Source organism: Condylura cristata, unplaced genomic scaffold, assembly GCF_000260355.1.
Source record: "Condylura cristata isolate star-nosed mole 26May11 unplaced genomic scaffold, ConCri1.0 scaffold00027, whole genome shotgun sequence".
NCBI classification, from domain to species: domain Eukaryota; kingdom Metazoa; phylum Chordata; class Mammalia; order Eulipotyphla; family Talpidae; genus Condylura; species Condylura cristata.
Genome location: NW_004567128.1, coordinates 27,287,274 through 27,314,267, shown reverse-complemented (window position 1 = coordinate 27,314,267; position 26,994 = coordinate 27,287,274). Strand labels below are relative to the sequence as shown.

General features: G+C 49.4%; 2 protein-coding genes across 3 annotated transcripts in view; one reads left to right on the top strand and one right to left on the bottom strand.

The window, feature by feature from the left end:
* On the bottom strand, nucleotides 1-25,763 carry UBA1 (ubiquitin-like modifier activating enzyme 1). 2 transcript variants are annotated; one of them, XM_004689975.2, is made up of 26 exons: nucleotides 25,620-25,763; nucleotides 14,264-14,380; nucleotides 14,082-14,140; nucleotides 13,815-13,983; nucleotides 13,570-13,704; nucleotides 12,251-12,357; nucleotides 11,912-12,002; nucleotides 11,674-11,806; nucleotides 11,078-11,175; nucleotides 10,832-10,978; nucleotides 10,497-10,673; nucleotides 10,269-10,373; nucleotides 10,096-10,176; nucleotides 9,356-9,511; nucleotides 7,578-7,743; nucleotides 7,274-7,470; nucleotides 4,697-4,761; nucleotides 4,260-4,455; nucleotides 3,525-3,599; nucleotides 3,233-3,422; nucleotides 2,184-2,272; nucleotides 1,809-1,901; nucleotides 1,493-1,684; nucleotides 673-774; nucleotides 469-569; nucleotides 1-330 (listed from the first exon to the last, which is right to left on the bottom strand). In XM_004689975.2, the coding sequence occupies exons 2-26, from the start codon at nucleotides 14,378-14,380 to the stop codon at nucleotides 195-197; spliced, it is 3,177 nt and encodes a 1,058-aa protein (XP_004690032.1). In that variant the 5' UTR covers nucleotides 25,620-25,763; the 3' UTR covers nucleotides 1-194. The 2 variants fall into 2 exon arrangements, with proteins under 2 accessions (XP_004690032.1, XP_004690031.1); XM_004689974.2 differs by lacking the exon at nucleotides 25,620-25,763 and adding an exon at nucleotides 18,527-18,754.
* The window catches only part of ZNF41 (zinc finger protein 41), a 722,252-nt gene that overhangs the window by 146,329 nt on the left and 548,929 nt on the right, over nucleotides 1-26,994 (top strand). The window lies entirely within an intron of this gene.

The following is a 26,994-nucleotide window of genomic DNA, read 5'->3' as shown; positions in this document are numbered from 1 at the left end:
TGGGTTAATAACTCTTTATTAGGATTCAGATTCCAAACAAGGTAGAAAGCAGTGGCAAATGGGGTTGAGGCAAGGGGATGAGAAAACTCCAGGCTTCGCTAGCTGTGCCACTGTCAGAGGCTAAATGAGCGCCCTGGGCTAGAAAGGGGTTTGGAGGAGTGGGGGCCGGGCCAGTCTACAGGAATGGATGGGGGTCAACGAATGGTGTATCGTACATAAGGGACCTCGACGTCCTCGCCGCTCTCGTCGTTGCAGCACAGCTCAAGCACCAGCGCCCGCACATGGCGGCCCAGCTTTCGCTTCGACACACGGCTCACTATCTCTGTCATCCTAAGGGCAGGGGAGCAGAGGGTCAGGGAGGCAAAAAATGAGAAAGGGGAAAAGACAGGTGGGAACAGAGGTGAAGGACAGGGAAGAGAAATGGGATGATGACAGCTACAAGTTGGGGCTCCCCACCACCCAACTCACGGCTGATCCAACCGTTCCTTGAGCTTGGCGGCTGGCATGAAGAAGGAATAGAGCATGGACACTCCTTGGGACAGCATGGTGATCTCCAATTTATGTTCTGTCTGGAAGAGGAAGGAAGACAGCAGTGTCATGGTGATGGACAGGTCAGTGAGCACCTACACATTCCACCCCCAGATGGGTATAAGATTGAGGAAGGGACCTCACCTTAAAGTAGTCAAGGAACTGTTTGAGAGTCATCTCCTCACCGTTAGGCTGCAGCCCCTGTACCTCAAAGCGATCCCACAACGTCCACTCTTGGTTATAGTACTGCAAGACAAGGAGCAAGCCAATGGGATGAGTGTCACAACAGGTCTAGCCCTTACAGTGTCCCCACTCCACTCACGCAGACGAAACTCCCTAGTGGCTTCTACTTGGTCCCAAGCAAGCACTGAAACCCTTACAGTGACCAACAAGACCCTATATCACTTCAGAAGTCCTACTCTCTCATTGCCTAGTACCCCCCACCCACCCACACAAAAGCCAACCTGTCTCCTAACTTCCCCTAAAGCTGGAATCAAAAGGCCTTTCAACAAGGCCTTTCCTGACCACCCCTCATTAAAAATCCCAAGCCCATCCCCTTGCCCTAGTCTTCTCAAATTAGCTATCATGGTATTTACACAATCTATTTCATGAATATAATCTGAGTACCTATTCTCAAAGTACCTGGTACACAGTGGGTGCTCAATAAATATTTCATGAGTGAATGAAGCAAATACACACAGACAGCACCCAATAAATCTTAGCTGCTACTACTGTATAGGTACTTGTAATTTACCCAGGACACAATTCAAATATCCCATCTTTTTTGAGAACTTCCATGTAAGTTAAATCAGTGCTTAGTAAATGCAATTAGTAGATAGTGAAGCCCTAATCTGCTGACAGGTTTTAACACCAACTAGAGCCAACTTCACTCACGCACATGTACATGAGCGCACACACACACACGCACCAACCACAAACCTCCCTCCCTCATACAGGCCCTCACCTGGTGACGGGGTGCAGCAAGAGGTTCAGAGAAGCCAAAGAAGGGCAGAGCCAAGTTGAGAAAACCATTTTTGTAGGAGTCAAGCTGTCGGTGCCCCTGCACCACCTTGTATAGCTCCAGACATACTAGGCCAACCACAGCTGCTGTGGTTGTGGCAATGGCTGGGATGATCTTCCCTGCAATCAGCTTGCTCTATGAGGAAGAAAGGATCAAAGACATTGGCAGTTAAAATGGAATAGACTCCGAGTCTGTGGAAGGAATGGAACATGGAAAATTCAAGCCTGGGGGGTGAAATGTCAGGCCTAGTTGCTCTCACCTTGTGCCGGTCTGCAGGAGGAATGTCATAGTTCTCTGCCCGGAGGTTGGATGCAGCCACAATGAAATCCATGTGGAAATTGCTGTCATCATCCTGTTAATGGGGAGAGTGAAGAGGTTACAGAAGACAATGAGGAGAGGATAGAAGAGAGGTGGATTATTGGCATGTGAAACACCTGTATCCTCTACTGAGATTACCTGCAGAGCTTTCACAGACCACAAAAGCATGGCTAGAAGTACCTATTCATTCAGGCAGGCCCGTGAACCAATCCCTACAAAAGTCTGAGGCTGCCTTCAGATGCCCAGATACCTATTCTGTCCAGCCAGTCTATGCTCTCCCCACTCCCCGGCCCTGCTCAGGGCCCCCACCCAGCACCTTTTCAAAGTCGATGGGGTACATCTTGAACCCAGGAAGCTTTTCTGGGCTGGGCAGTGTGGCCTTGAGCTCCTCTAGACGGCTGTCATCTGCAGGAAGAGAAGGACACTATCAGCCCCTTGGATCCTAGGCCAGGGTCAGAGGTAAAAACAGGCGCCCAGAGTGGAGCAAAGGTATTCAGCGAGGTAGATAAGGATTTCAGAGGGAAAAATATCCTGGGAGAGAGGAGGGTAAAGGGGAGAGGTAGGGTAGAACAGGTACAAACCTGACAAAAGATGTGGGATATATCAAGAGAGACATCTCTAAAGACACTAAAGGAACTGACATGAGGACAGCAGGTCAAAGTAGAGAGAGAGATCAAGCTCTTGGAAAAAACGATGTGGAAAGAGATGGGGAGAACATGGAAGAAGATGGAGTGGGGAGGAGGGATGAAAAAGATATACACGTATACAGAGGGGAAGATGAGGAGGAAATATGCAGACACAGAGGGGGATGAGAAAAAGAGAAAATGGAAGCATATACAGAGGGTAAAAGCAAGTGGGAAGAGGTTTTATATACGTAACAGAGTTTATATATTTTTAGAGATATAATGTACCTTTCATATACCTCCTGCATATACATATATGTGCAATTTATATACATAAAATTTACTATACAGACACATATACACATACATATACAAGGAGAAAGATGAAGGAAATACTTGAATGAAATAAAGATGTGGCTACCAAGAGGGAGAGACTACAACCCTCAGATAAATAGATCAAGAAACAGAAGTTATTCTTTCCAAAGCAAACACACAGAGCAAGGAAAACAAACTAGTTCCCCTGAGGGTCAGAGAGTAGGGAGGAGGGGGAGGTGAGGAAGAGAACTGGCCCCAAATGACCCTCCCTCTTCACTTTACTTGGGAGGGAGGTTCAAAAGATGTGGGGAAGCCTTAGGCCTGTAGTTTCACAGCAGAGCCAGAAGCAGGGACTGGTTTTGGGGGGGGGGGGAGATTGGGCAAGGGTAGGAGGTGGCGGCTCAGCCGACTCGCCAGTTACCCTCACCAACAGAGGCATTGGCACTCTGCAGCTCCTGGTCAGAGACGTGGATCTTGACACCAGACTTGGGTGTGAATTCGGGGACTTGCACAGACTGGAGGAGCATGGCCACAGCAGCTCGATCCTGAGAGCCGGTCAGCCCATAGGTCTGGGCAAACAGGTTGGCAGCAGCAATCACATAGTCCAGATGCAAAGGCTGAGAGAAGGCAAGGCTCAGAAGAGTGAACACACCAGTCCTCCTTTGGGGAGTCTCAGTCTCCTTCCCCCCAACCTCAGAAACCCCAGGGAAAAGACTTACATTGTTGACATCAAAGGTGAGAGGGTGTGGACAGCGTTTGGGTCCAGACCAGAATGGAGCTCCCGAGCTTGTGAGCTAGAGAGATTTTTGAGGAGGACCTGAGAGTGCGGCCTCTCTAACAATTGTAACCCGTCACCTTTGACCCATTGTGCCCTCACTATTTCTGGCCAGACACACACAGGGGACTGAAGTCAAACACAGGAGACCTTGACTGTAGGGTCCCATGGATCAAAGTTGTGATGCCAACCAGGGATCCACTGAGAAAACTACCAACTCCTGGGTACTTACTTTATGCAAGATACATAGCCATTCAACATATTTTTATGGATTGTCAAGTAGTATACTAACAACATTAATAAATATCAATAAATCCTCACAAACTACTCCCAAGATGTGGATGCTGTTATCTCTAGTCACAAATGAGGAAATTGATCTAGAGAGAGACCTGCTCCAGGGCAAATGGAGCTACGATTTCAACCCACATCGATTTGTGTGCTCTGAATGCCAAAATTTCTCCTACAGTTCTGAGAGTTAGGTACGACAGCCCGCACTACAGGTAAGGAAAACAGACCAAGTCTCTTATGCCAAGGACAGGCATAACCCGGATTGCCATGTCTCAGGGCCTCTACCACAGCTGGACTAATGACTGGGAAGTCAAGACACATGAAGAGCCCTCAGCAGGTTCCTGTTTGGAGAAACACAGTCTACCAAATGGACCTGGCAAGTGGGCATTACCTGGTCGGGAGGGAAGTTATGCAACAGCTGCCGGATGTTGTTACAGTACTGGGTATGCCAGTGGTGGCAGGCCCAGGTCACACAGTCAGCCCAGGTCTGCGGCCGCTGCAGCACGAGGCTACGCTGCACGGCCTCCAGCACCTCCAGGGGTTGAGTGCCCGCCAGTCGAAGTGTCCGCTCCACAAACTTGGGGTCTCTATCAGGAAATGGGAGGGATCAAAGGGACAAGATTAAACAGCAGCCCCAAGAGCAGGTTACAGGGAAATCCCACTTTTTCCATGGAAAGTAGTTCAGACCCCCAGCAGTACGAGTCCCAAATATTCACTGATTCATTTGAAAAGTATGCCTGGTGCTGGGTGCAGCAATGCTGAGGAAAGCGGACAGGAGGTCTTGGCCAGCAGGCAGAGGATGAAGCAAAGAGGCATTTGGTTACTCACGTGAGGTACTGGTTGACATTTTCTGCAGGCTGCTTAAAGAGGCCTTCAAACTCATCCCGAGCCCACTACAGACAGAGCAAAAGAATGAAGTGGAGCAATGGCTGACATAAAGGGTTTCCAAATGCAATAAAAGACCAACAGAGAATAAATCCAATAGGAGAAACTGCTGCTCTGAGAATAGAGAAGCATCCTAACCCTTCCCACTACCTCAACTCCAGCGCCTCAGTTCAACAACCAAGGAACTTAGACTGAGCAGTGGTTACACTGGTGAGTAGGTGAAAAAAATTGCTCTTGGGCACTCCCTGGTGGCGCAGTGGGTTAAAGCACAGCACTTAAAGCCACTGCCGCTTCTGAATCCCGGCCCCAGAGGTGACCCAATGGCCCCAGCAGACCTCTCCTGACTCACCCGCTGCTCCCCTCAGCAACAACGTGCTTAGATCTGCCTGTTCTGCTCCCCACTCTGGCCATGGTGAATCCTCTCACTGCCCCTGTACCTCTAGCCTGTACCCCAGTTCTGTATGAATAAATCTTTTAAAATTACTTTTAAGATCCATGTACTTTATGAGGTATGCTATGTTTCAGTGAGAAAAAAAATCAGTATGTATACTTTACCACAAAAAAGAGACCCAAACCAAAAATGATCCCTACATCAGGCCCTGGAGAACTTGGCACCAAACAAGACAGAGGCCCCACCTCTAAGACACTGTATGACTGTGAGTGAAGTCACTGGTGAGGGGATTGGGGGATTGGAGGATATGGATGTTAGTAATCTAGGTTCAAATCCCAGCTCTGCCTACTTCAGGAACACTGACGAACACCTCTGCATCCTCCTTTCTAAAACAGACACTGTTACAGTCCACCTACCTCATGAGTATGTATGTACTTACTTAAAATGATGCCAGACAACAGAGTACGTGTTAAGGTTTTAGAACAGTAAAGCTAACTTTGAAGTAGATACTACTGTTACACCCCCAAGATACAGAGGAAGAATAAGAGGCATGGATGAAGAAACTGAAGTCACACATGGCCTCAAGGTACTGTGGTAAGGCACACAAACACCAGCTCTAGAATGACAGGGTAGAAAGGGAAAGTGACAGGGGGACTGGTTTTCTCTTTTCATTTTGTTCCCAGCTGCATACTCCCAACTAAACTTCCTAAAAGGCTTATTCCCAAAGCCTGCACTGGGAATCATGCTACCAGCAGTAGTTTATCCTTAAGTTAGTTTGTGGCCTGGATGCCAGTTACCTAGGTGTGATCACTTTGTAAGAACAGCCATGTGGCCCTCCCTGGTGGCGCAGCAGGTTAAAGTACAGCACTAAGAAGCTAAAGCCACTTCAGCATGAGTTCAATCCCCGCCCCAGAGGTGATCCACATGGCACCACAGACCTCTCCTAACCTGCCCCCTGTTCCCCTCAGCAGTGTACTTCGTTAGTCAGCCTGTTCTGCTCCCCACTCTGTCTCTTGTAGATCCTCTCATCACCACCCCTGTACCTCTGGCCTATATCCCAGTTCAGTATGCATAAATAAATAAATCTTTAAAAACAGTCACGTGATCTCTATTCTGTATGTATACGTATCACACACAAACAGAATCATTCTGAAAAGCCAATTTTTATCCCATTTTAAGCAACAGTTGGGGAAACCTGAAAATAGACTAACAGACACACACACAAAAAAAAGAGATGCTAAGAAATCATCAATTTTGCACAGTACTAAAATGGTGTTTTGGTTAGACAGCAGTTCTCACTTGGGAGCAATTTTGTCCCCAGCGGACACTGGGTAGTATCTGGAGACAATTTTAGTTGTCACAATTCAGAAGGGTGCCATTAGGATCTAGGGGGTAGGAGCCAGCCACGCAGCTAAACATCCTGCAGTGCACAGGGTGCTTCCCCACCCATGACAAAAAATATCGAACCTCAAATGTCAACAGTGCCAAGACCAAAACACCCTGTTATCTGGGGACATTATAGAAACAGACTGAAGGACTGGGAAGTGAAGTGGTGTGCACAACAGGCTTCAGCACAAGGAGGAGAAAATCCATGAGTCTAAGAAAACATGGCACAACATGAAAAACTTGTTAAATCTTAGTATTCACCATACTATTCCTTATACCTGTCCACAGTCGAAAAAATTTAAATACAACATTTTAAAAACCGCAAGTCAGGGCCCTCCCTGATGGTACAATGGATTAGGACACAGCACTGCAAGCCAGTCACAGCCACTTCCATGTGAGTTTGCTCCTCAGTCCTGGAGGTTACCCACATGGTGCAGCAGACCTCTCCTGACCCACCCACTGCTCCCCTCAGCATTGTACTTCTTGATCTGCCTGTTCTGCTCCCCACTGCATCTGGTGAATCCTCTCACGGCCTCTAGCCTATATCTCAGCTCTGTATGCATAATTTTTTTTTTTTTAAAAACTGCAAGTCACCTGGCAAACCTAGAATCCCAAGTGGGAAGTGAAAAGAAGATTTGGAGGAAAAAAGCAGGCGGTGTGCTTAGGCTGTGAAACCTGAAGGAAAGGGGCCCAGCCAAAAGATAGGACCCTTGTCCCCTTCCTATTCCCCCAAAGCTGATCACCTGCAGGGTGTGCTCGATGGCATTAGGGAAGTTCTTCAGAGTGCAGATGGGGATGGACTTCTCAGGCGGGTCCTGGCTAGAGCTGTATGACTCTGTCAGGAAGGGAATCACCACCTGCACATTGCCCTTGGTACCCAGTGTGCCTGACTCCAGCAGTGGTTTACGGTAGTACACGCAGCGGCGGTCCATGTACATGCCTGTGGGGGAAGGCAAAGGACTAGGAAAGGGAACATCCAGAAGACAGGAGACAGATACCCCCTCCACACACAAATCTGCCCTTAACGTTGCCCGCCTCCAAACTCACGGGCATCCACGTTGTCCAGGGCATTGGCCACCCCATCCAGGTTTTGGAAGAAATCATCATCATAGATACGTTCTGTGTCAGGGCCCACCCGGTTCTGGTGGCTTGTCACCCGGATGTGTGGATTCATCTGGTGCACAGCTGCAGCAGCCGTGTCAGATTTTAATTTCTAGGGGCAGAAAGAGTGGGGACAAAAGAACATAATTCAGTTATTCATGCATTGACCCAACAAACATCTAGAGAGCTGTCCTCCTAAAGGCTTATTTACTTAATGCTGGGGAGAACCAGGTCCTCAATTCAGGAGGCTGCCTGGTTTAGCAAGAGGCTGTCGGTGACAGAGCCAATGGTTACGACTGTGATGAACATGGAGGGTGCTCAGTGGAAAGGGAAGCCATAGACAGAATGAAAATGATAGACTAGATGTCTTTTCTTCTGCCTACCCAACATCTACGGTTCCTTCAGATACCACTGGTTCCTTCAGGGTTAGGATTCATTCCTCCAAACCAAACAGCATATTAGCACCCAGATAGCCAGGATCCCTTCAAAGTCCAAGTCCAGGTGACACTCCCCCTTTGCTTCCAAACCCTTGGCTCCCACCTCCACCAAGGGTAAAAGTTGGCCCTCATTTCCTTTAGCTCATCTCCTACACTTTGGCCTGGACTCTCCTCTTGGCTTGGAGATTGCTTCCCTAGAGAAGGGCTCTCCTCCCTGCCTCCCCCCAAGACTGTAGAAAGAAGCCTTTCCTTAGTGCAATCAGAACTGTAAACAAATCTCCTCCCCTATGCCCTTATCTTCTCACCTTCTTTTTGTTGTTTCCTTTTGCATAGCCCTTATTAGTGACATTATAAGCATTACTAATGTGTCATGCTTATTATTTACTGTCTGTTGTCCCCCACTAGAATTCTTGTTTCCTTGATGTATCCCAAGTGCCTAGAAGAGCACCTACCTCAGCAACTACTTGGTGACTAAATGAATGAAAGGGGAGCAGGTCCTGGGTAAGAACAAATGACAGCCCCCAGCAGGCTTCCTAGCTAGATCCCCATGTAACCTTGCTTCCATCTGTGCAAAGAAGAGTGAACCCAGCAAGTTTAAAAAGCTCTCCTGGAAGGGCTGTTTCCCAGGCTGGCCCTTGGCTACCATCTGGGGACCCAGATTTTGGGAGGGTTCCCACCTGATAAGGGTGGCCCACCGTGTCTTGACTATGAAAACAATGTGGTTTACGATGAACACCTGCTCTCCATCTGGGAGTCTGGAAGTTGGGTACGTGCCCAGTAGAGGGTGCCTATGTGACCAACCCACAGTAAAAACCCTGAGTACTCAATCTCTCATGAGCTTCCCTGGTTGGCAACATTTCACATGTGTTGTCGCAACTCACTACTGGGGGAATTAAGCGTGTCCTGTGTGCCTCCACTGGGAGGAGAGGACTCTGGAAACATGTGCCTGACCTCCCCCAGACTTTGCCTGTGTACTTCTTCCCTTTGCTCAAAGAAATCATAGCCTGAGTACAAGAATATGCTGAGTCCTGGAAGTTCTAGTGAAGTGAGGGGTGGCAGGGGGCTGTGCTTCGGGGTTGCCCAACACACTTCCAACAAGCACTGATAAAAGATGATGAAAATGGGGAGGAGATGAAAAATGGTAGAATCCATGGAAAAGTACTCTGAGTAATAGAGGAAAGCTCAGGGGAAGAGCTAAAGGAAAGAAAAAGTGGAAAGGCATTCTCAGAAAAGAAGAGGAACAAAAGATAGGAACAAAGTGAGATGACAAAGCCCCATCTCACTTACCGTGACATCCCAGGGCCTGAACAGAAACTGACGGTTCAGATTTGACTTTTCAATAGTATCCATGTCCGTGATGACAATTTCTCCATCCTCTCCACAGCCCAGCCCAATCATGGCAAAGTTCTTGAGCAGCTCACAGCCAATGGCCCCAGCACCAACCTAGGAGGCAGCCAAGAAGAGAGGCTGATTAAGGTAGCACAGGTTAGTGTGCAGCCACCTCTCACTCCTAACTACCGCTGGACACAGCAGGAGGGGATAGATACAGTGCCACATCCTTGAGTCCCAAGGTTGACAGGAGAAGAGAAACAGACGGATACGCCAGGCTTTCCCTCAAGATAAAGAAGGAAAAAATGGGCCCTCCCTGGTAGCATGAGTTGAAGCGCGGCACTATGAAACAATCGAGAGCCACTGCAGCAGTTCAATCCTGGCCAGGGAGGTGACCCACATGGCATGGCAGAACTCTCCTGACCCACTGCTGCTGCCATGTCAGTATATTTCAGTCGTTCTGCCTGTTCTATTCCCCACTCTCTGGTGACTCCTCTCACCCCCTCTCCCCGCACCTCTGGCCTGTACCCCAGTTCTTATATGCACAAATAAATGAATCTTTAAAAAAAAAAAAAAGGAAAAGACACGTGACAAAAGTACAAGAACCTCCCACCTCCCTTGGGAGGCAGGAAACTCCAGATGATGTAGCCACAAGTCAAGGGAAATGAAGATCCCCAGTGTCCAATGGGATTACTCACCAGGAAATACTTCTGCTTGCCCAGCTTTTCTTGCAAGTCTGAGCCAAAGACTGCCACCTGCCCATCATAACGATTCTGACGCTAAGGAACACAAAGGGAGACAATCCATGAGGGGCCTCACCACAGTTGTCCCAGTGACACTGCCCCTGCTTCCCAGGGGCCCACTCACATACCGGGAGGCACTTGTCCTCTGTGAGGGCATCCTTGTCCTCAGGGAGACACTCCAGGGCATCAAAATACAGCCACTGCATGATGGGCATAAACTTCCCTGAGCAGGCCTGGGGATGGGGGAGAGAGAAAGTCATCGGTGCTTAACTGCAGCCTGATACAGATGGACAAGTAATCAAGTCAGGGAGGGCACCTGGCCCACCCCAAACCCTGCCTTCTCCACCCATGTTGACCTTCATGACTTCCTGGGCAGCAAGACCCCCAATGAAGGCATTTATGGGCGCCAGATCCCCAGCAGCCACATATGCCAGCTTCCGGATGAGGTCCTCATCCAGGCTGTCCTGCTGCACTGCTTGCAGAGCTTGAGCATTCAGAGCCTGTGCTAGGGTTACCAGCTCAGTTGCATCCTCCTGGTGGGACAGAAAAAAAAACCAAAAACAAGAGAACACCTGTAAAGCACTGTGGGAAGGAGAGAAGAGAAAGTGGGGAGGGAGGGAGGACAGGTAGAGAGGCGTGGGGCACCTTGGCACAGAGAAATCTACTGTAGCTGGCTCACCCGACCACCTACCTCATTGCGGGGGCGAGGAGGCCGGCCATGCTGAGCACAGAACTGGTGCAGGGCCTGGAAGCCAATGTGTAGTTGGGCAGGGCGAGAATACTTGGCAAAGTCTGTCATCACGAAGTCGGGTTCTGCCAGTGAGGCCAGCAAGGATTTCTGTTGGGGAGCAGGGCATGAGAACCAGAAGAAACAGAGAACCTGAAAATGCCCAGAACCACCCCTACAACCCATCCCCACTTCCACCCCCACACTCACAAAGCTGATCTTCTTAGGTACTTTGACCTGACTGACAATGCCTCCACGGATGTAGTCAGAGAAGTTAGAGGTGTCACAGATGCTAAAGGTGTAAGGACCTAGGGTATAGGGTAGAAGTGCTGTCAGGCTACCCACAGGCCCTCCCTAAAACCCACAGCCCCCAAAAAAGAGGCAAAACCCATCCCTGCACCAGTTCAGACATCAGGCATCATCTCCTCTTTCTACTGGGCCCACGTGGACACCAGAAGCCATCTCTCCTCTGTCCAGACCCCACTCAGAACCCGAGACCCTGATCCTAGCCCTAAGAATACACTGAAAAAGCCTTTTCTGTTCCCTCTCCCCATCAGCTCAGATATGAGTAGATCCTCTGATCTGCTCTGTTCAAACACCAGGAACCTTTTCCCCCTCAGTTCAGATACCAGGGACCAAGCACCACTCCCCCATGCCTACCAGAGCTCAGGTTGGACACCCAGGGGACTCCAAGTGTCTGACACTCAGGAAGTATTTCCCCTCATTCAGAAATTTTCAATGCCCTGACAAGAGCCTAGGGATGTAGCTCTTGTGTCCCATCTGAATCCCCCAAAGCCCTAGCTCACCCAGGACTTTGATCTCCATGGGCTGACTTCCATTGAGTTCAATCATGCCCTGTACTTCTGAAAAGGAGACAAAGTCACCACTCTCAAATCCATGTCGGGCCTCGTCCAGGCAGGTAACCACACCGGGGCTGTCCTGGTAAAGGAAAAGTGACCCTCAGTGGCAGGCTCAGGGTACCAGGAGCAGAGAGGAAAGCCTGCTGCATACCCACTAGCCAAGACCCAAAGCCACTCTCCTCACCTTGGTGACCATAGAAACCATAGCACTGAGTGGCTGCTCCCCATTGGAATCTGTGAGGACCATTTCCTCTCCAAAATCACAGAAGAGTTGCCTGCAGAGGGAGGCAACAAGGCTGATGCCCCAGACCCAAGCACAACGGGAACCTTATGTGTCCCTCAAGGTGCAGCTATTACTTGCTGAGCAAATTCTGCCCATCACTGTTGTGAATCAGATGACATTCACATGGAGAGAAGTAAACAGAGAATCCAAAATCTGTGAGGCTGAGGGCAATAAGAGCTGGGGGGGTGGGGTCCTTGGTTTGGGCCTGACAGGTTGGGAGAAAGGGCTGGGGGCACTCACCCAAACAGGCCCCGGGTATCTGCCACCACCAGCTTGATGCCACGGCTATGACAGAACTCACCCACCCGCAGCTGGTCCTCCAGCGGGGTGTTGGTGAGGACCACCACCTGTGGAGAGATGTAGCTTCAGGGCAAGGGCCCAGCACTAAGGAGGAGAGCAACAGAGGGAGGCTGGTGTGGAGCATTCTGAGAGTCCTAAAGGATTGGCTGGCTCAGCACCTCTTTCACAAACAAAGTAATCTAGTGTATATCACGCTCAGTCAGGAGGACACTCAGTGAAGAGAAATATGAATCCCTAGACCACAGCAGGCAAGGGAAAGAGGCAACTGGGAGGACTGAGTTTGGAGAACAGCTGACTCAATTATTTCCCAACACCGAATGCTACTTGCCTACAACCCTGTCATGCCCTGCAAGACACAGAAGTAAAATTCTGTCCTCAGCCAAAGTCTGAGCTCACACCTACCACACCCACTTGTTCCCAATTCTCAAGATAATGCCTACTCAGCCATGATACCTGGGACTTTGCTATCTACCTGAAAATATACCCTTTCCCAACAGAGTGAGTGCCTATTCCTCCACGAGTGTTCCGTGGCAGTGCCCTGGCTCAATGAGACACCCCAGGGCAGAATCCCAGTTCCCACAGTTACTCTTTCCACCCCAGAGTTCATACTAGCAACCAGAGGAACTTTTTCATGTGCCAGCCGCTATTCTAAATGCTTAGCCCACCAAAAATCGATGAAGTCATACTCGAGTCTACAAACAGAACAAAATAAAGCAAGGCCCTTCCTGGTGGTGCAATGGGTTAAAGAGCAGCACTATGAAACTATTCACAGCCACTGCAGCACGAGTCCCATCCCCAGCCAGGGAAGTGACCCACATGGTGAGGCAGACCTCCCACCTTGCCTGCTGCTACCCTCAGCAGTATATCTTAGTCAATCAGCCTGTTCTGTTCCCCACTCTGTCTCTGGTGAGTCCACTCATACCCCACACCTCTGGCCTGTACCCCAGTTCTTGTATGTGTAAATAAATAAATCTTTAAAAAGAAAGCATAAGAGACTAAATGATCTGCCTAAGATCATACCGGTAGAACTAGGGACTCAAGCCAAAGCAGTCTCGCTCTAGCCTGCACTCATAACCATTCTTCTGTACTGCCTGTTGACAGCTCCTCCCTGGAAAGGCAGGTTCAGGATCTAAGTTCTGGCTGCATCCCCAGCATGAAGCCCGGTACATAGGGTCAGCCTATGTATTAAATATAAATAAGCAACCCACAGATGGGCTCTGAAAGAATCTGACAAGAGGCTGGGTGATATTCCAAGGTACCTGGAAACCACTAAGAAAGTCCTCAACGAGGGGTCCAGTGTAGGCACTGACAGGCACATAGCTGTTGAGTTCAGCAAGGCGGGGCTGTGAGACCTCAGCTCGGTTCTTACCAATATCCTCTTCCCTCAGGTAGAACTGCCAAGGAGAACAGGGAAAAAAGTGAAATGGCTGCAGAATCTGGGGAGGAGGTGGTGGAAGGGGTGACCTGGGCCTTGGCAAGGAAGAAGGGGACTGGGAAGAGGTACCTGGGAGGAGAGGTCAGCCCACTGGGCAGTGCCCTGGTCGTGTAGGGTGACAGCTTTGACCCCACCAAGGATGATGTTCTTGGCAATCTCCACACCCAGGCCCCGCAGGCCTGATACTAGTACGCTGGATGTCTGGAGCCGCTTCATTGCCTCATGGCCCAACACATACCTGCCAGGTTAGGGGGCATTCTGGGTTAGGGCATGGCCCTGCTGACTTCATCCTCCCAATGTGCGCCCACCTTTCAGTTCAACCATGGCCACACTTACAGCTGCCGGGAGTAAAGGCCCTCATCTATGTCTGCTTCGCTGCCGTTCTTCGCCATTCCCTAGGAATGGAGAGAAAAACAGGTTAAGGGAGACACACAGCATGGCCAGAGTATTAGTGATACAAGACTTTTCCTACCACCCCCGCCATCCTGCCTGCCAGACTCCAGGGAGAAGACACTCACGTTGGTTGGCACCGAGGACACTTCGGACAACACGGAGTGGGCAGGGGAGCAGTTAGAACCCGGCTTTGGATCAGGCCCGGACACGCGACGTTTCTTGGACAGCGGCGAGCTGGACATCTAGAAGGGAAAAAGAGGGGCAAAAGTAAGGCTGGGGCACATGGGTAAATGGTTCTGTTGATTAGTGGTAACTGTGGGGGAAGACTTATGTACTGGTATCCCCATTTTATAGATGAGAAGACAGGAACAGAGAGGTGGGGTGACTTGCCCAGGGTCCCCGTCAAAGCTAAGATCTAAACCCAGGTGGTCTGGCTTGTAATCCATGCTGCTGATCACGAGGCCATTCACCTTTCTCCCCAGCCCAGTATAATAAGACAGTCTCCAATCCTGCAGGGTGAAATGAGTGACAAGTACTTGTGGGGAAGTCAGAGAGATGGAGATTCAGATCAGATCCATTTTCAAATCTCGACCCTGCCACCCCTTGACAGAGACCATTTAACCCCTATAGACTCAGTTCCCTCACCTGTAAAATAGGGTGGTAATACTATTTACCTACCCCATGGAGTTAGTGAAGTGATGAGAAATAACAGACCATAAAACCTGGCACAGAACAGGTAAGCAATGACAAACAGTCATTCTCCTTTCCTTTAACCCCTGCATTAAGGGTATAGGAGGGAAACACGGCTTGGATGTCCAGCAGGCTGGCACAAGGGTATGCGATAACAATGCCAAGAACTCAGTCCCTAGGGGACTCGGAGAGCAAAGTCGGACAAAATTCAAGTCCCAACCCCAAACTTTGGGAGGGGAAATTTCCCAGGCCAAGAAAAGAGGTTGCAAGGAGCAAGAAAACACACATTTCCTAAGCTTGTCTGAGTGTGGAATCCCTTTAACAGGATAATGATAAATGAATATTTATTAGGAATTCTCCCTATGCCAGATGTCATACTAAGCACTTTATGAGCCTCACCTCACTTTGTCCTCAAGGCACCCGAGGAATTTGGACTACTGTCAAAAACAGTCAACTCACAATGGAAGTAAAAAAATCACTCAGGGACATTTGGTGATTCAACTAAAGTGCACACAGAGTGTGGGCTAGCTGGGCCAGACTAGGATCTGCTGAGCCTGAAGCCCAGGCTGTCTCCCAGAGTTATCACCTTTCATCCCCTCAATGTTCCTGACCCTGCCAAGGCAGGCCCGACTGTCCTTCCAAAACAAATGAGAAAACCTGAGCTCAAGAGGTCAAGTAACTTGCCAAGGCTCACACATTAGGTTCCCGAGACAGACACACCCTGCAAGGGAAATGAAATCTTGGGTAGGAGGTGACTGGCTGCAGACACTGGAGACATCAGGACCCTGAATCACTTCCCTTCACCCCCAATGCTCCACTAAGCCTGTTTTACACTCAGTTTTTTCTGACACCCAGTTACCCCAAGTACTGTAGCTGATATTCCACCTTGGCACCTGTCACACCTAGCACTAAGCAAGATGACAGGCGCTCCCTATAACCTACCAAGAGCTTACTGCCAGTCAACCACAGGTTTATGGGCTTTGTCTAACCCTAACAATACCAACAAACCAGACAACTGTATGCTCACAAGAAAACAGAACTTGAGGCACATGCCCAGAATCACACAGTTGTTTTCTGTTTTCCAAATCCTTCCTGGGGCAATTAAGTCAGGATTCAGTTCACAGGGATGGAGGTAAAGCAGGAGAATAAAGGCAGCTGGCTAGGACCTCTGAGTCAGCCAGTTGAATTGCTGGGAATGCTAAGAACCATCATAGGTAGAAAGAGGATTGGTGAGTTAGTAGGGGAAAAAAGACAAAATTACATATTCCCATTTACTAACTCTAACCTGGGGGTAGGGGTGTCATTTCCACTAAGTCCCACTTTCTCGAAAAGCAGGGACAAAGAGAACTATCCTCAAGGGGTTGCTGGAAAAGTTAAAAAGGCTACTATCAGAGGACATAGGAAACCACCACCCTAGGCACCTGCAGTGGCTTCCATTACTTACCTCCTTGCCTTGTTGATTTGTTTGTTGGGGACATACCATCTCCCTGATCCTTAAATCAGAGATAATCCAGGACCAGAAAGATCTTTATTACCTAGACCTTTTTACCTCTTAGCCTCTAGTGCTATCAACAAGAGTCTAAAAAGCAGATTTTGGTTGACTGTTCAAAAGCAGATTTCAACTTGCAGAGGCTTAGAACAAGCCTTACTAAAAGCAAGCAGTAGACATCCAGGGCAGAAACCCCCCGAATTCAATATCCTTACCCCTGGCACAAAACTGACACCCCTTCTTCCTCAACATCTGCCCAGGCCCCAACTAGGATTTACATACTAGCAATTGTTCAGCAAAGCTGAACTGGAACTTCATTTCAAAACTTGTCTGAGGACTCTAAGCTGGAAATTTTGCAGCCTGGGCAATCTCTCCCACCCAAACAGAGAAGGAAGCTTGAGGTAAGAGTGTTGGAGCAGGTTTGAGAGGGGGCAGGCAAAGGGCCAGGGGATCAGGATGGAGAAGCTAGGATACAGAACAAGGCCTGCCAAGCCTCATGGGAACACAAGAGAGCAGTCAGGATATTGTTGTCTGAGCCTAGGGAGCTGAGGAAGATGGAAAGTGGGATGTTAGAAGCCCTGGGTGACAACGTGGGGTCGGACAAGGCTAAGAAAGACTCAATTCTGGATCTTTGAAAAGGGATCTTTTTGACAGACAAGAAATTGCAGTGGAGCCCCCAGAGGTTGCAAGGAGGTAGAAAAGCAGCTGCTGAACCCATGGAAGCCCTACAGGGAAATAAATGGTTGCGGGATTCTGAAACCCAAGGAAGCAGCAGTAAGATACTTGGGTCAAGTAAAGGGGTCTATACTATACCATAAGGGTTGATGCTGTGTCCCAGGGTGGGGTTGGGGAGGGACCGCTAACAGAGCACAAAGGTCTTGTGTTGATCTACCTCAGTTGCTTTGAAGGAATGAAAAGACTGAGTCCAGACAGTTCTGGCCCTAAAAAGTTTAGTAAGCAGATACTGGCTAGATCCCCAAGTGGAGTTGGGTTCTCTGAACAATTATATAGAATCGTGTGGAGGCTCTGAAAGTAGATGCTGAAAAGAGGGTTTTCTATTTTAACAGCTGGGGCTGTTGAGGGAAGGGTCCTAACAAAGCTGGAAACAGAAACTGGGGTCTCTGACTGAAGATGTCACGGGAACTTAAAAGGCTGTGAGGGCAGATTCCGAGGCCTAACATGAGAAAAGTTAAATCTCTGGTTGGCTGGGGTTTGGAAGGTAAGTCGGTAAGTCTTATGGAGGGAGCTAGAAGCGAGCTAACGGGGTCTGCAAAGGCAAATGTTGGCACAAGAATCTCTGGTGAAGCAATTCTGTACCCAAACAGTCCCTGCCTAGTGTTTGATCCCCTAGGAGAGCCTGAGGAAAGATAACCGGAGTTAGAGGCGTCAGAGGAGGAGATACTGAGGCCTGCAATGGGGTAGTGTCTGAAGAAAATACTGGGACCATCAAAAAGCAGCGAACATATTAAAGTATCCGAGGGATGATTCTATGCATTGAAAAATTCTCTAAAGGCAGATGGGGAAGGAAGGCCCGTCACAGAAATGGTGGGCCCGGGTGGGTTGGGATACCGTCTGAGATATGGCATGGAGTCTCTGAGAAGGTGGCTAACCTTTCACAGGGTCTATTCCCTTTGGAAGTTCTATGGGCGGATAGCCGGGGCGGAGGTGGTGGCAGGGAGGGAAGTGTCTGAAGGAAACTACTAGAGAAGACTCTCAGAAACGAAGGCCATGTGAATGCTCCCCGGGGTCTGGCCTCTAGAAGCTTCGAGAGCCGGGCAAACATGGAGGGACTAGGGGCGTCGGAGAGTCTAAGGAAGGCCGTTAGTGGCACAGACGGGAGTGGGGGGCGCTTCGACCAGGTGCAGAGCAGAAGTCTTCACTAGCGACTGGGGAGGAGTTCCGATATACGATACAAGACTCGGGATGGGGTCAGGTCCCTGACTAGATTTTGAGCATTCGTTCTAAGAGCGGATTCTGGGGTCTGACTCCAAGGTCAGACTTTGGAGCCGTTGGGACTGGGCTAGTCCTGGATGGGAAACGTCGGCCCCGCCCCAAGACCTGCCTCCCCTCCATTAACCGACGACCCCTAGCGTCCGAGTCACCACAGCCCGCCTCGACGCCGGCGTGGACCAACACCAGCCCAGGCCCCGCTAATGCTTCCCGAAACCCCTGCCCCGGTCAAGGCGCTGTGAGAAAAGCCGTTTGTTACCAATGCCGGTTCCCCGGGTCGCGCCGCCGCCAACTCCTCTAGGAGCCGAAGCCAAGCCCGGCCGCCACCCTCCTCCTTTTCCTCCTCCCCGCCGCCTGGGCCGCCGAAAATCGCCTCCGCCGCCTCCGCGTCCTCCTCCCCCAGCCGTCGTGGTTGTGGTCTTCCTCGCCACCTCCTTCACCTCAGCCGCCGACACAAGATGGCGGCCGCCGAGCCTGGGGCCGGAACAAAACCTCAGCCCCACCCCCAGGAGCCCGGATGCAAGCGGGCCGCGCCCCCTCATGAATTATGTATGTTCTCCCAGCCTGCCCCGATCACTCATTTGTAGAGGACTAGCTCCACCTGGTGGCTACGGTAACCGTAATAAGAAAACAGGTAAAACAACATAAACGTCACACCCCAAGGAACTTGAATAATGAATATATTGCTGCAGCCAGGCTACCATGGAAACCAAGAAAGACTCTGAAGGCCTGGCTTCCCGATCATGAATTATGCATGAGGCCAGGAGGTTGTAGACTAACCACTGCAATCACAAGCCACGCCCCCACTTTCATGAATAATGAATGACTTGCCTTAGCCGGAAGTCAAGAAGATCTAAGCCACATTCATTATGAATAATGCATGAACCCAATGTATTTGTGCGCTGGAACAAAAGGGACAGGTTAGAATACTGCTGCATCTAATACCCAAGTAAATAGGAAACTACAGCTACTGCAGAGAAAACACTCCTTCTCCTGCTCATGAATAATAAATAAAGAAGCTGCCGCAGTTCATCCTGGAGATTCAAAGAGGTCGTGAAAGGTCCCACCCAGTTCATGAATTATGCATGAGCCGGAACGACCGAAAGGCTCCACAGGCCTGCCCAGAAAGGAGGGGGGATATTGTTCCAGCCCATGCAACATGACCACGCCTTCCTGTTCATGAATAAAGAAAGGCTATGTTGCAGAGCCACAGGGGACACCAAGGAGAAAAGTAGCTGTCTCCTCCCCAATATCAGGACTACCTTGGTCCAACTAAATCCACTTTGGCAGGAGGCACAGTTAACAAAGCTGTAAAATGAGGCTAGGAATAGAACCCATCTACCTGGTAAAAGCAAAATGTATTACCAAAATTAGAGAACATGAATTATGGAATGAGCTTGATAGAGGGCTGGCACACGGCACTGTTTAATGTTTATATTATATACTAAAATAAAGGTAATATGTAATAATATTTATATTAATACAAAATTAGTTATGCATAGAGTATACATTGCCACTAGAGAAACATACAACTTAGGGTATTATTTTTAAAATAATTCCTTGGGCCCTCCCTGGTAGCGCAATGGGTTAGAGCTCAGGACTGCAAGTTAACCACTGCTTGAACGGCAGTTCGATCCCCAACCCTGGAAGTGATCCACGTGGCACGGCAGACATCTTCTGTCTGCTCCCCTCTATCCCCAACCCCAGAAGTGATCCACGTGGCACGGCAGACATCTTCTGTCTGCTCCCCTCTATCCCCAACCCCGGAAGTGATCCACGTGGCACGGCAGACATCTTCTGCCTGCTCCCCTGGACCCCAACCCCGGAAGTGATCCACGTGGGGCACGGCAGACATCTGTCTGCTCCCCTCAGAAGTGTACTTTGTCCAACTACCTCCTCTGCCCTCAATGTCAGTGGTGAATCCTCTCACTGCCCCTGAGCCTCTGGCCTACACCCCAGTTCTGTATGCATAAATAAATCTTTAAAAGAAAATTTTTAATTAAAATAAGGACCTCCCTGGTGCTCAGGGAGCTAAAACGCACATTGCCAGACAGCCGAAGCCCCTTCAGTAACATTCGATCGTCAACCCAGAAGTGAGCCACGTTGCACAGCAGACATCTGTCTGCTCCCCTCGGCAGTGCACTTCATCAATCTGCCTATTCTGCCCCACTCTGTCTTTGGTAAATCCTCTCACCGCCCCTGCACCTCAGGCCTGTACCCCAGTTCTCTATGCATAATAAAATCTTTTAAAAAATATAAAATAGGCCCTCCCTGGTGGCGCAGCGGGTTAAAGCACAGCACTGAGAATCTAAAGCCGCTTCTGCATGAGTTCCATTCCCGCCTGCCCGGGAGGTGACCACATGGCGCGGCAGACCTCTCTTGACCCGCCCGCTGCTCTCCTCAGTAGTGTACTTCTCGATTTGTCTGCTCTGCTCCCCACTCTGTCTCTGGTGAATCCTCTCACCGACCCTGCACCTCTGGCCTGTACCCCAGTTCTGTGTACATAATTAAGTCTTTAAAAAATATAAAATAAAATAATTCCTTGATAGGGCCCTCCCTGGTGGTGCAATGGGTTAAAGCACAGCACTATGAAGCTAGCCCCAGTCACCAGTTCTATACACATAAATAAATACAATCTTAATAAAGGGCCCTCCCTGATGGTGCAGCGGGTTAAAGTGCAGCACTGCAAGCGACCAGCTGCTTCAGTGCAAGCTTGATCCCAGCCCCAGAGGTGAGCCATGTGGTGTGGCAGACCTCTCCTGACCCACCAGCTGCTCCCCTCAGCAGTGTACCTTGTCGTCGATCTGCCTGTTCTGCTCCCCGCTCTGTCTCTGTGAATTGTCTCACTGCCCCTAAGTCTCTGGCCTGCACCCCAGTTCTATATGCATAAATTTTTTTTAATTTTAATTAAAATAAGGCCTTAGGCCTTATTATTTAAAGTACAGCACTAAGAAGTTGAAGCCACTTCCTCATAAGTACGAACCCCGCCTTCCTCTGAGGTGATCCACATGGCGCAGCAGACTTTTCCTGACCCGACTACTGCTCCCCTTAGCAGTGTACTTCATGGATCTGCCTGTTCTGCTCCCGGCTCTGTCTCTGGTGAATCCTCTCACAGCCCCTGCACCTCTGGCTTGTACCCCAGTTCTGTATGCACAAATAAATAAATCTTTAAAAAAATAAAAAATAAAAAAAATAAGGCCCTACCTGGTGCGCAGCCCACTAAAGCACACACGACAATCTAGCCGCAGCCATTTTAGCTCTAGTTCGATACCCAATCCCGGAAGTGAACCACGTGGGACGGCAGACATATTACATCTCCCGACTGCTTACCTCAGCAGTGTACTTCGTCAACCTGCCAGTTCTGCTCCCAGCTCTGCCTCAGATGAATCCGTAACAGGATGGTCCTTAGGGGTTCATGGGCGCCCCTCTCCCCCTGTCCTGTAACAAATCCTCTCACCGCCCCTGTGCCTCTAGCCTGTACCCCAGGTCTGTATGCATAAATAAATCTTTAAAAAATTTTTTAATTAAAATAAGGCCCTCCCTGGTGTGCAGTGCGCTAAAGCACACACTGCAAGTGAGTCTCAGCCGCAGTCGCAGCCACTTCAGTGCCAGTCGCTCACCAACCCTGGAAGTGAGCCACGTGGTGCGGCAGACATCTTCAGTCTCCCCACTGCTCACCTTAGCAGTGTACTTTATTAATCTGCCTGTTCTGCGCCCCCCCTCCCCACCACGCTGTCTCTGGTGAATCCTCTCACCACCCCTGCACCTCTGGCCCGTACCCCTGTTCTGTATGCATAAATATATTTTTTAATTTTTTAAATTAAATAAAGTCCTCCGTGGTGCACAGTGTACTATAGCGCACACTGCCAGTGAGCCATGGCCCCAGCCACTTACTGCAGTTCGAACCCCAACCCCAGAAGTGAGCCACGTGGCGCATCAGACCTCTCCTGTCTCCCCGCTGCTCCCCTTAGCAGTGTACCCGGGCCTGTACCCTAGTTCTGTATGCATAAATAAATAAATCTTTAAAAATAACAATAATAATTCCTTGATAGGGCCCTCCCTGATGGCACAACAGGTTGAAGCACAGCACTATGAAGCTAGCTACAGCCACCAATTCTATATGCCTAAATAAATAAAATCTTTTAAAAATTAAAACGAGGCCCTCCCTGTGCTCAGCATGCTAAAAGCACACACGGCAAGACAGCCGCAGCCCTTCCAGCACAAGTTCAATCCCAACCCCAGAAGTGAGCCTCGTGGCGGGGCAGACATCTTCAGTCTCCCACTGCTCCCCTCAGCAGTGTACTCCATCAATCTGCCTGTTCTGCTCCCAGCTCTGCCTCTGGTGCATCCTCTCAACACCCCTGCACCTGTGGCCTGTCCCCACTTCTGCATGCATAATTAAACTTTTAAAAAATAATTTTAAAAAATTCCTTGACAGGGCCCTCCCTGGTGGTGCAATGGGTTAAAGCACAGCATTATGAAGCTAGCCTCAGCCACCACTTCTATACACATAAATAAATAAAATCTTAATAAAGGGCCCTCCCTGGTGGTGCAGCGGGTTAAAGCGCAGCACTGCAAGCGAGCCAGCTGCTTCAGTGCAAGTTTGATCCCAGCCGGGGAAGTGAGCCACCTGGTGTGGCAGACCTCTCCTGCCCGGCGGGCTGCTCCCCACAGCAGTGTATACCTCGTCTGCCTTTTACGCTACCCATTCAGTCTCTGGTGAATCCTCTCACCGCCCCTGAGCCTCTGGCCTGCACCCCAGTTCTGTATGCACACATAAATAAAAACTTCTTAAAATTTTAAATTAAAATAAGGCCCTCTCTGGTGCACAGTGCGCTAAAGCACACACTGCCAGCAAGCCGCAGCCGGTTCAGTGCCAGTTTGATCCTCAACCCCAGAAGTGAGCCACGTGGCACAGCAGACATGTCCTGTCTCACCTGCTGCTCCCCTCAGCAGTGTACTTGTTCAATCTGCCTGCTCTGCCCCCCACTCCGTCTCTGGTGAATCGTCTCACCGCCCCTGCACCTCTGGCCTGTACCCCAGTTCAGTATGCATAAATAAGTCTTTTAAAATTTTTTTAAATTAAAATAAGACCCTCCCTGGTGTGCAGCGCGCTAAAGCGCACACTGCAAGCAAGCTGCAGCTGCTGCCCCATCAGTGCCAGTTTGATCCCCAACCCCAGAAGTGAGCCACATGGCATGGCAGACATCTCCTGTCTCCCTGCTACAAACCTCATCTTGTACTTGATCAATCTGCCTGTTCTGCCCCCCACTCTGTCTCTGGTGAATCCTCTCATCACCCCTGTGCCTCTGGCCTGCACCCCAGTTCAGTAAGCATAAATAAATAAATACTTTTTAAAAATTAAAATAAAATAATTCCTTGATATACTCTACCAGAAGGATACTGGAAAGAGAATGCTAAGAGCATAAGTGTCCACTAAAATGGCAAGCTAGTGTACCAGATCACCAGGCATACAAAGATATATCAAAGCCCCAGGCACACAATGAGCACTAAGAACATTCCTGTAGAATAACAGATCACATTAACTTATTACCTATTGTGTGGTGGCTCTTGTGGTGTGTCCTCTCCATGCACTGTGTCACTGATCTCAGGAAATTGGTTCCCTCTTGCCTTTTAGGTTTCATGTCAAAAGGGAACTCCTTAAAGTTCCCTCACAAACCCTCACAAAAATCATTTTCAGGGGCCCTCCCTCCCTGGTGACACAGTGAGTTAAAGCACCACACTACCAAGCTAGAGTTCGATCCCTGGCCAAACTAAAAAAAAAAAAAAAATCATTTTCACCACCAATGACTGATTATGTGACTTGGGGCCAGACACTTCACTTTTCTGGACCCCAGTCTCACCACTCATAAAATGGAAGTAGTAGTACCCACCTTGTAATGGAGTTTAAATGAGTAATGTGTAGAAAGGACTTAGAATAGTACCTGGCACATAGTGCTATATGGCTAACAGTAGTAGTACCATTAAATTGATGGGGCTGTGTGAGAACATTAAGTCCCTGATTAAGACTACAGACTCTGGAAGTAGATAGGCTTGGTTTGAGTCATGTCACAGCCTCTCACTGTGTAACCTTAGCCTCCCGGTGTCCTAGTTTCCTCATCTATAAAATAAGATAATAATAACCTATCTCCTAGGACTGTTGTTGAGATTAAATGGGCTAATAAAGTGCTAAATGAGTATAAAGTAATCTGATCTTCATACAATTGTACCCATTTTTCAGATTCACAGAAGGGGCTGCCAAAGATCACACAGCTGGCAAGAATGGATGGGATTTGAACCTAAAACCTTTCTTGATTACCTTTCCAGTAATCTGGAATTATTGGACCATAAGGAATGAGCAATGCATTAGGCTTCTTCCCTTTGCTAAATGACAGATTAAAATTCTGAAATCTGTAAGGGAATGCCAACAGCGGATCATGCAGATGAAGCCATAAACGCCGCGCCCCTCGTGAATTATGCACGACGCCCCTAGAAAAGTCACAGAATATTCAGGGCGCCACTCACCTTTACGACTAATCAATGAACTCTACTCCACCCGGCAGACCGCAGAATGCCCCTTCAGCAAGCACACCCTTTCAGCAAGCTGATCCGCCCCCTCGTGAATAATTCACAAGCCGGTACTTCCAGCGGGTGAGGTGGGAAAAAGGCAAAAATGGGCTTCCTTAGCAGCCCCACCTCGTGAGTAATGAATAAAGCCAGGGCCACCGAGGCCCGGTAGCACCTGGCCCCCTAGGGCAGAGCCCAGCAGGCTGGGCTCCTGGGTCCTTCCCACAGCCTGGGCAGGGGGCTTCTCTCCTTAGCAACGAGCGGGCCCCGAGGTGTCCGGTCTCGCCGCGCTTAGTATCCAAGCGCGCAAGGGGAACTCATCATAGAACCAACGGTCACAAAGGCCATAGACACCTACACAATGCCACGTCGGTCCTGAATGTTCCCACTGTCATCAGGACCTTCCCTAAAACAAGCCCTCCCAAAATTCGCCTAGACTTCAGGAACGTCAAAACTCAGCGTCGCTCCTTGGGGAACACCTCAAATCCTGTCTTGTGAGCAAAGTACTCATACATGAACTCTAAGAGTCTCCCCAAACCACCCTCTAAACCTTACCCGAAAGACTATAAACGCTGTCTCCGAGGGAGACTCCTTGAAACATACTCCTAAATCCCACCCCGAAGTCACCTAACGCCACTTCCTAAGAGCTCCCACAAAAGCAGACACCCCCCCAAAAGCCATTCCCGGCCCAGAGACGCCAAATAAGCTCATTAGGGGATTCCCAAAATTGAGCCCCCTCCCTCACATGCTGTCCAGGGACTTGGGGGCACCGTGCTCCAGCTCACCCCCTGCGCTGGGCGGAAGCTTCGCCTTCTGCTGGAGATGAGCCGAAGCCACCGGGCAACGGAAGAGCAAACCACCTCGGTCGCACAAGAGGAGCCAGAGTTTGCGCGGAGGTCGGAAGCGCGGGGCCTCGGAGGGCCCCCGGTTTGGGATGTACCACAGATGCCTTCGTTATAGGGGTGTCCAACCCTGTTTGCGTTCCGTTGGCGCCGGTATCAGTCCCAGACACCCCTACGGATCGTGGTACTTCCCTAACGCGCGAGGCACGCTGGGGGTAGTAGTCCTGTATGGTCTATGTCTGGTGCACGTGGTGGGCATCAGCGCCCAGGGTAAGGGAAAATGTAAACCTGGGATGTAGAGTTCCGGGAGCCGCGCTGGGGGGCGGGGGGCCGGGAGTGGGAAAGAAGCGATGGGAACTTGGGGGGCACCTCCAGATGAAAAGGCACACCCATCCTACAGATTGGGAGACTGAGGTTCAGATTGCAAGTGGAGTTCATTCATTTGACATGCATGGAACTCAAGCCATGAGCCAGGTGCTACGGATTCTTCCTAGCCTTCACAGAGCTGTCATCCTAGCGAGAAAGACAGACTATAAATTTAACAAATAAGTAATAAGTATAGTTCTGCATATAAATACGTATTATGATTGAGACATGTGACAATACAATGGAAAGTAAATATAATAAAATGCACATATAAATACTACATATTTTACATTAACACAACTAGTGACATTCTGTAAATAATTTACGTCTGTCTATAATGTCATTAAATACACTGTATACATTCCACATTCATATGTGAATATATAACTAAATATACATGTTGTGATAACTGCTAAATGCTGTGGAGGGGGGAAAGAGCAAAATAAGGAGAAATCTGTTGGAACAGATTGCAATTTTATATAACGTGGTCAAGGAAGAAGGTGAAGTTCAGTCAGAAGTGCCTTTATCACCTAGCCCCAAATTCTGTGGCATATATGCTGTTCACAACCCCCAACTCTGCACATTTCATTTGTTGAGTGCCTTCTAAATGCAAGAGACTGGGAACATAACAGGGAGACTGCCCTTGCAATAGCCAAAACAGTCTTCCTCAGGTTTTTCCCTACTTATTTCTCCTTTGCCTCACCTCAGAAGGACTTCCCCTGATACTCCATCTGAAGTCATCAGGGAACCCCTCTCTGTGCAGGTAGCATGTGAGCAGTGAGGGAGTGAAAAGGAAGAAAAGAAGCCATGTGTAGGAAGGCAGAGGGAATATCAAGTGTAAAATCTTGAGATGGGAAGTTGTTGGTGTGTTTCAGGAAGAGCATCTGAGGAACCTCCTCATGGAAAAGCACACCCATCCTACAGATTGGAAGGCTGAGGCTCAGATGGCCAA

Excerpts from the sequence above, each read along its gene's own strand:
- UBA1 (XM_004689975.2), bottom strand. The coding sequence starts at position 14,380 with ATGTCCAGCTCGCCGCTGTCCAAGAAACGTCGCGTGTCCGGGCCTGAT. Across the intron at positions 3,600-4,259 it reads ATAACTTCCCTCCCGACCAG|CTCACAAGCTCGGGAGCTCC; the intron begins GTAATGCCCACT and ends AAATCTCTCTAG. Across the intron at positions 775-1,492 it reads TTGCTGCACCCCGTCACCAG|TACTATAACCAAGAGTGGAC; the intron begins GTGAGGGCCTGT and ends CTTGTCTTGCAG.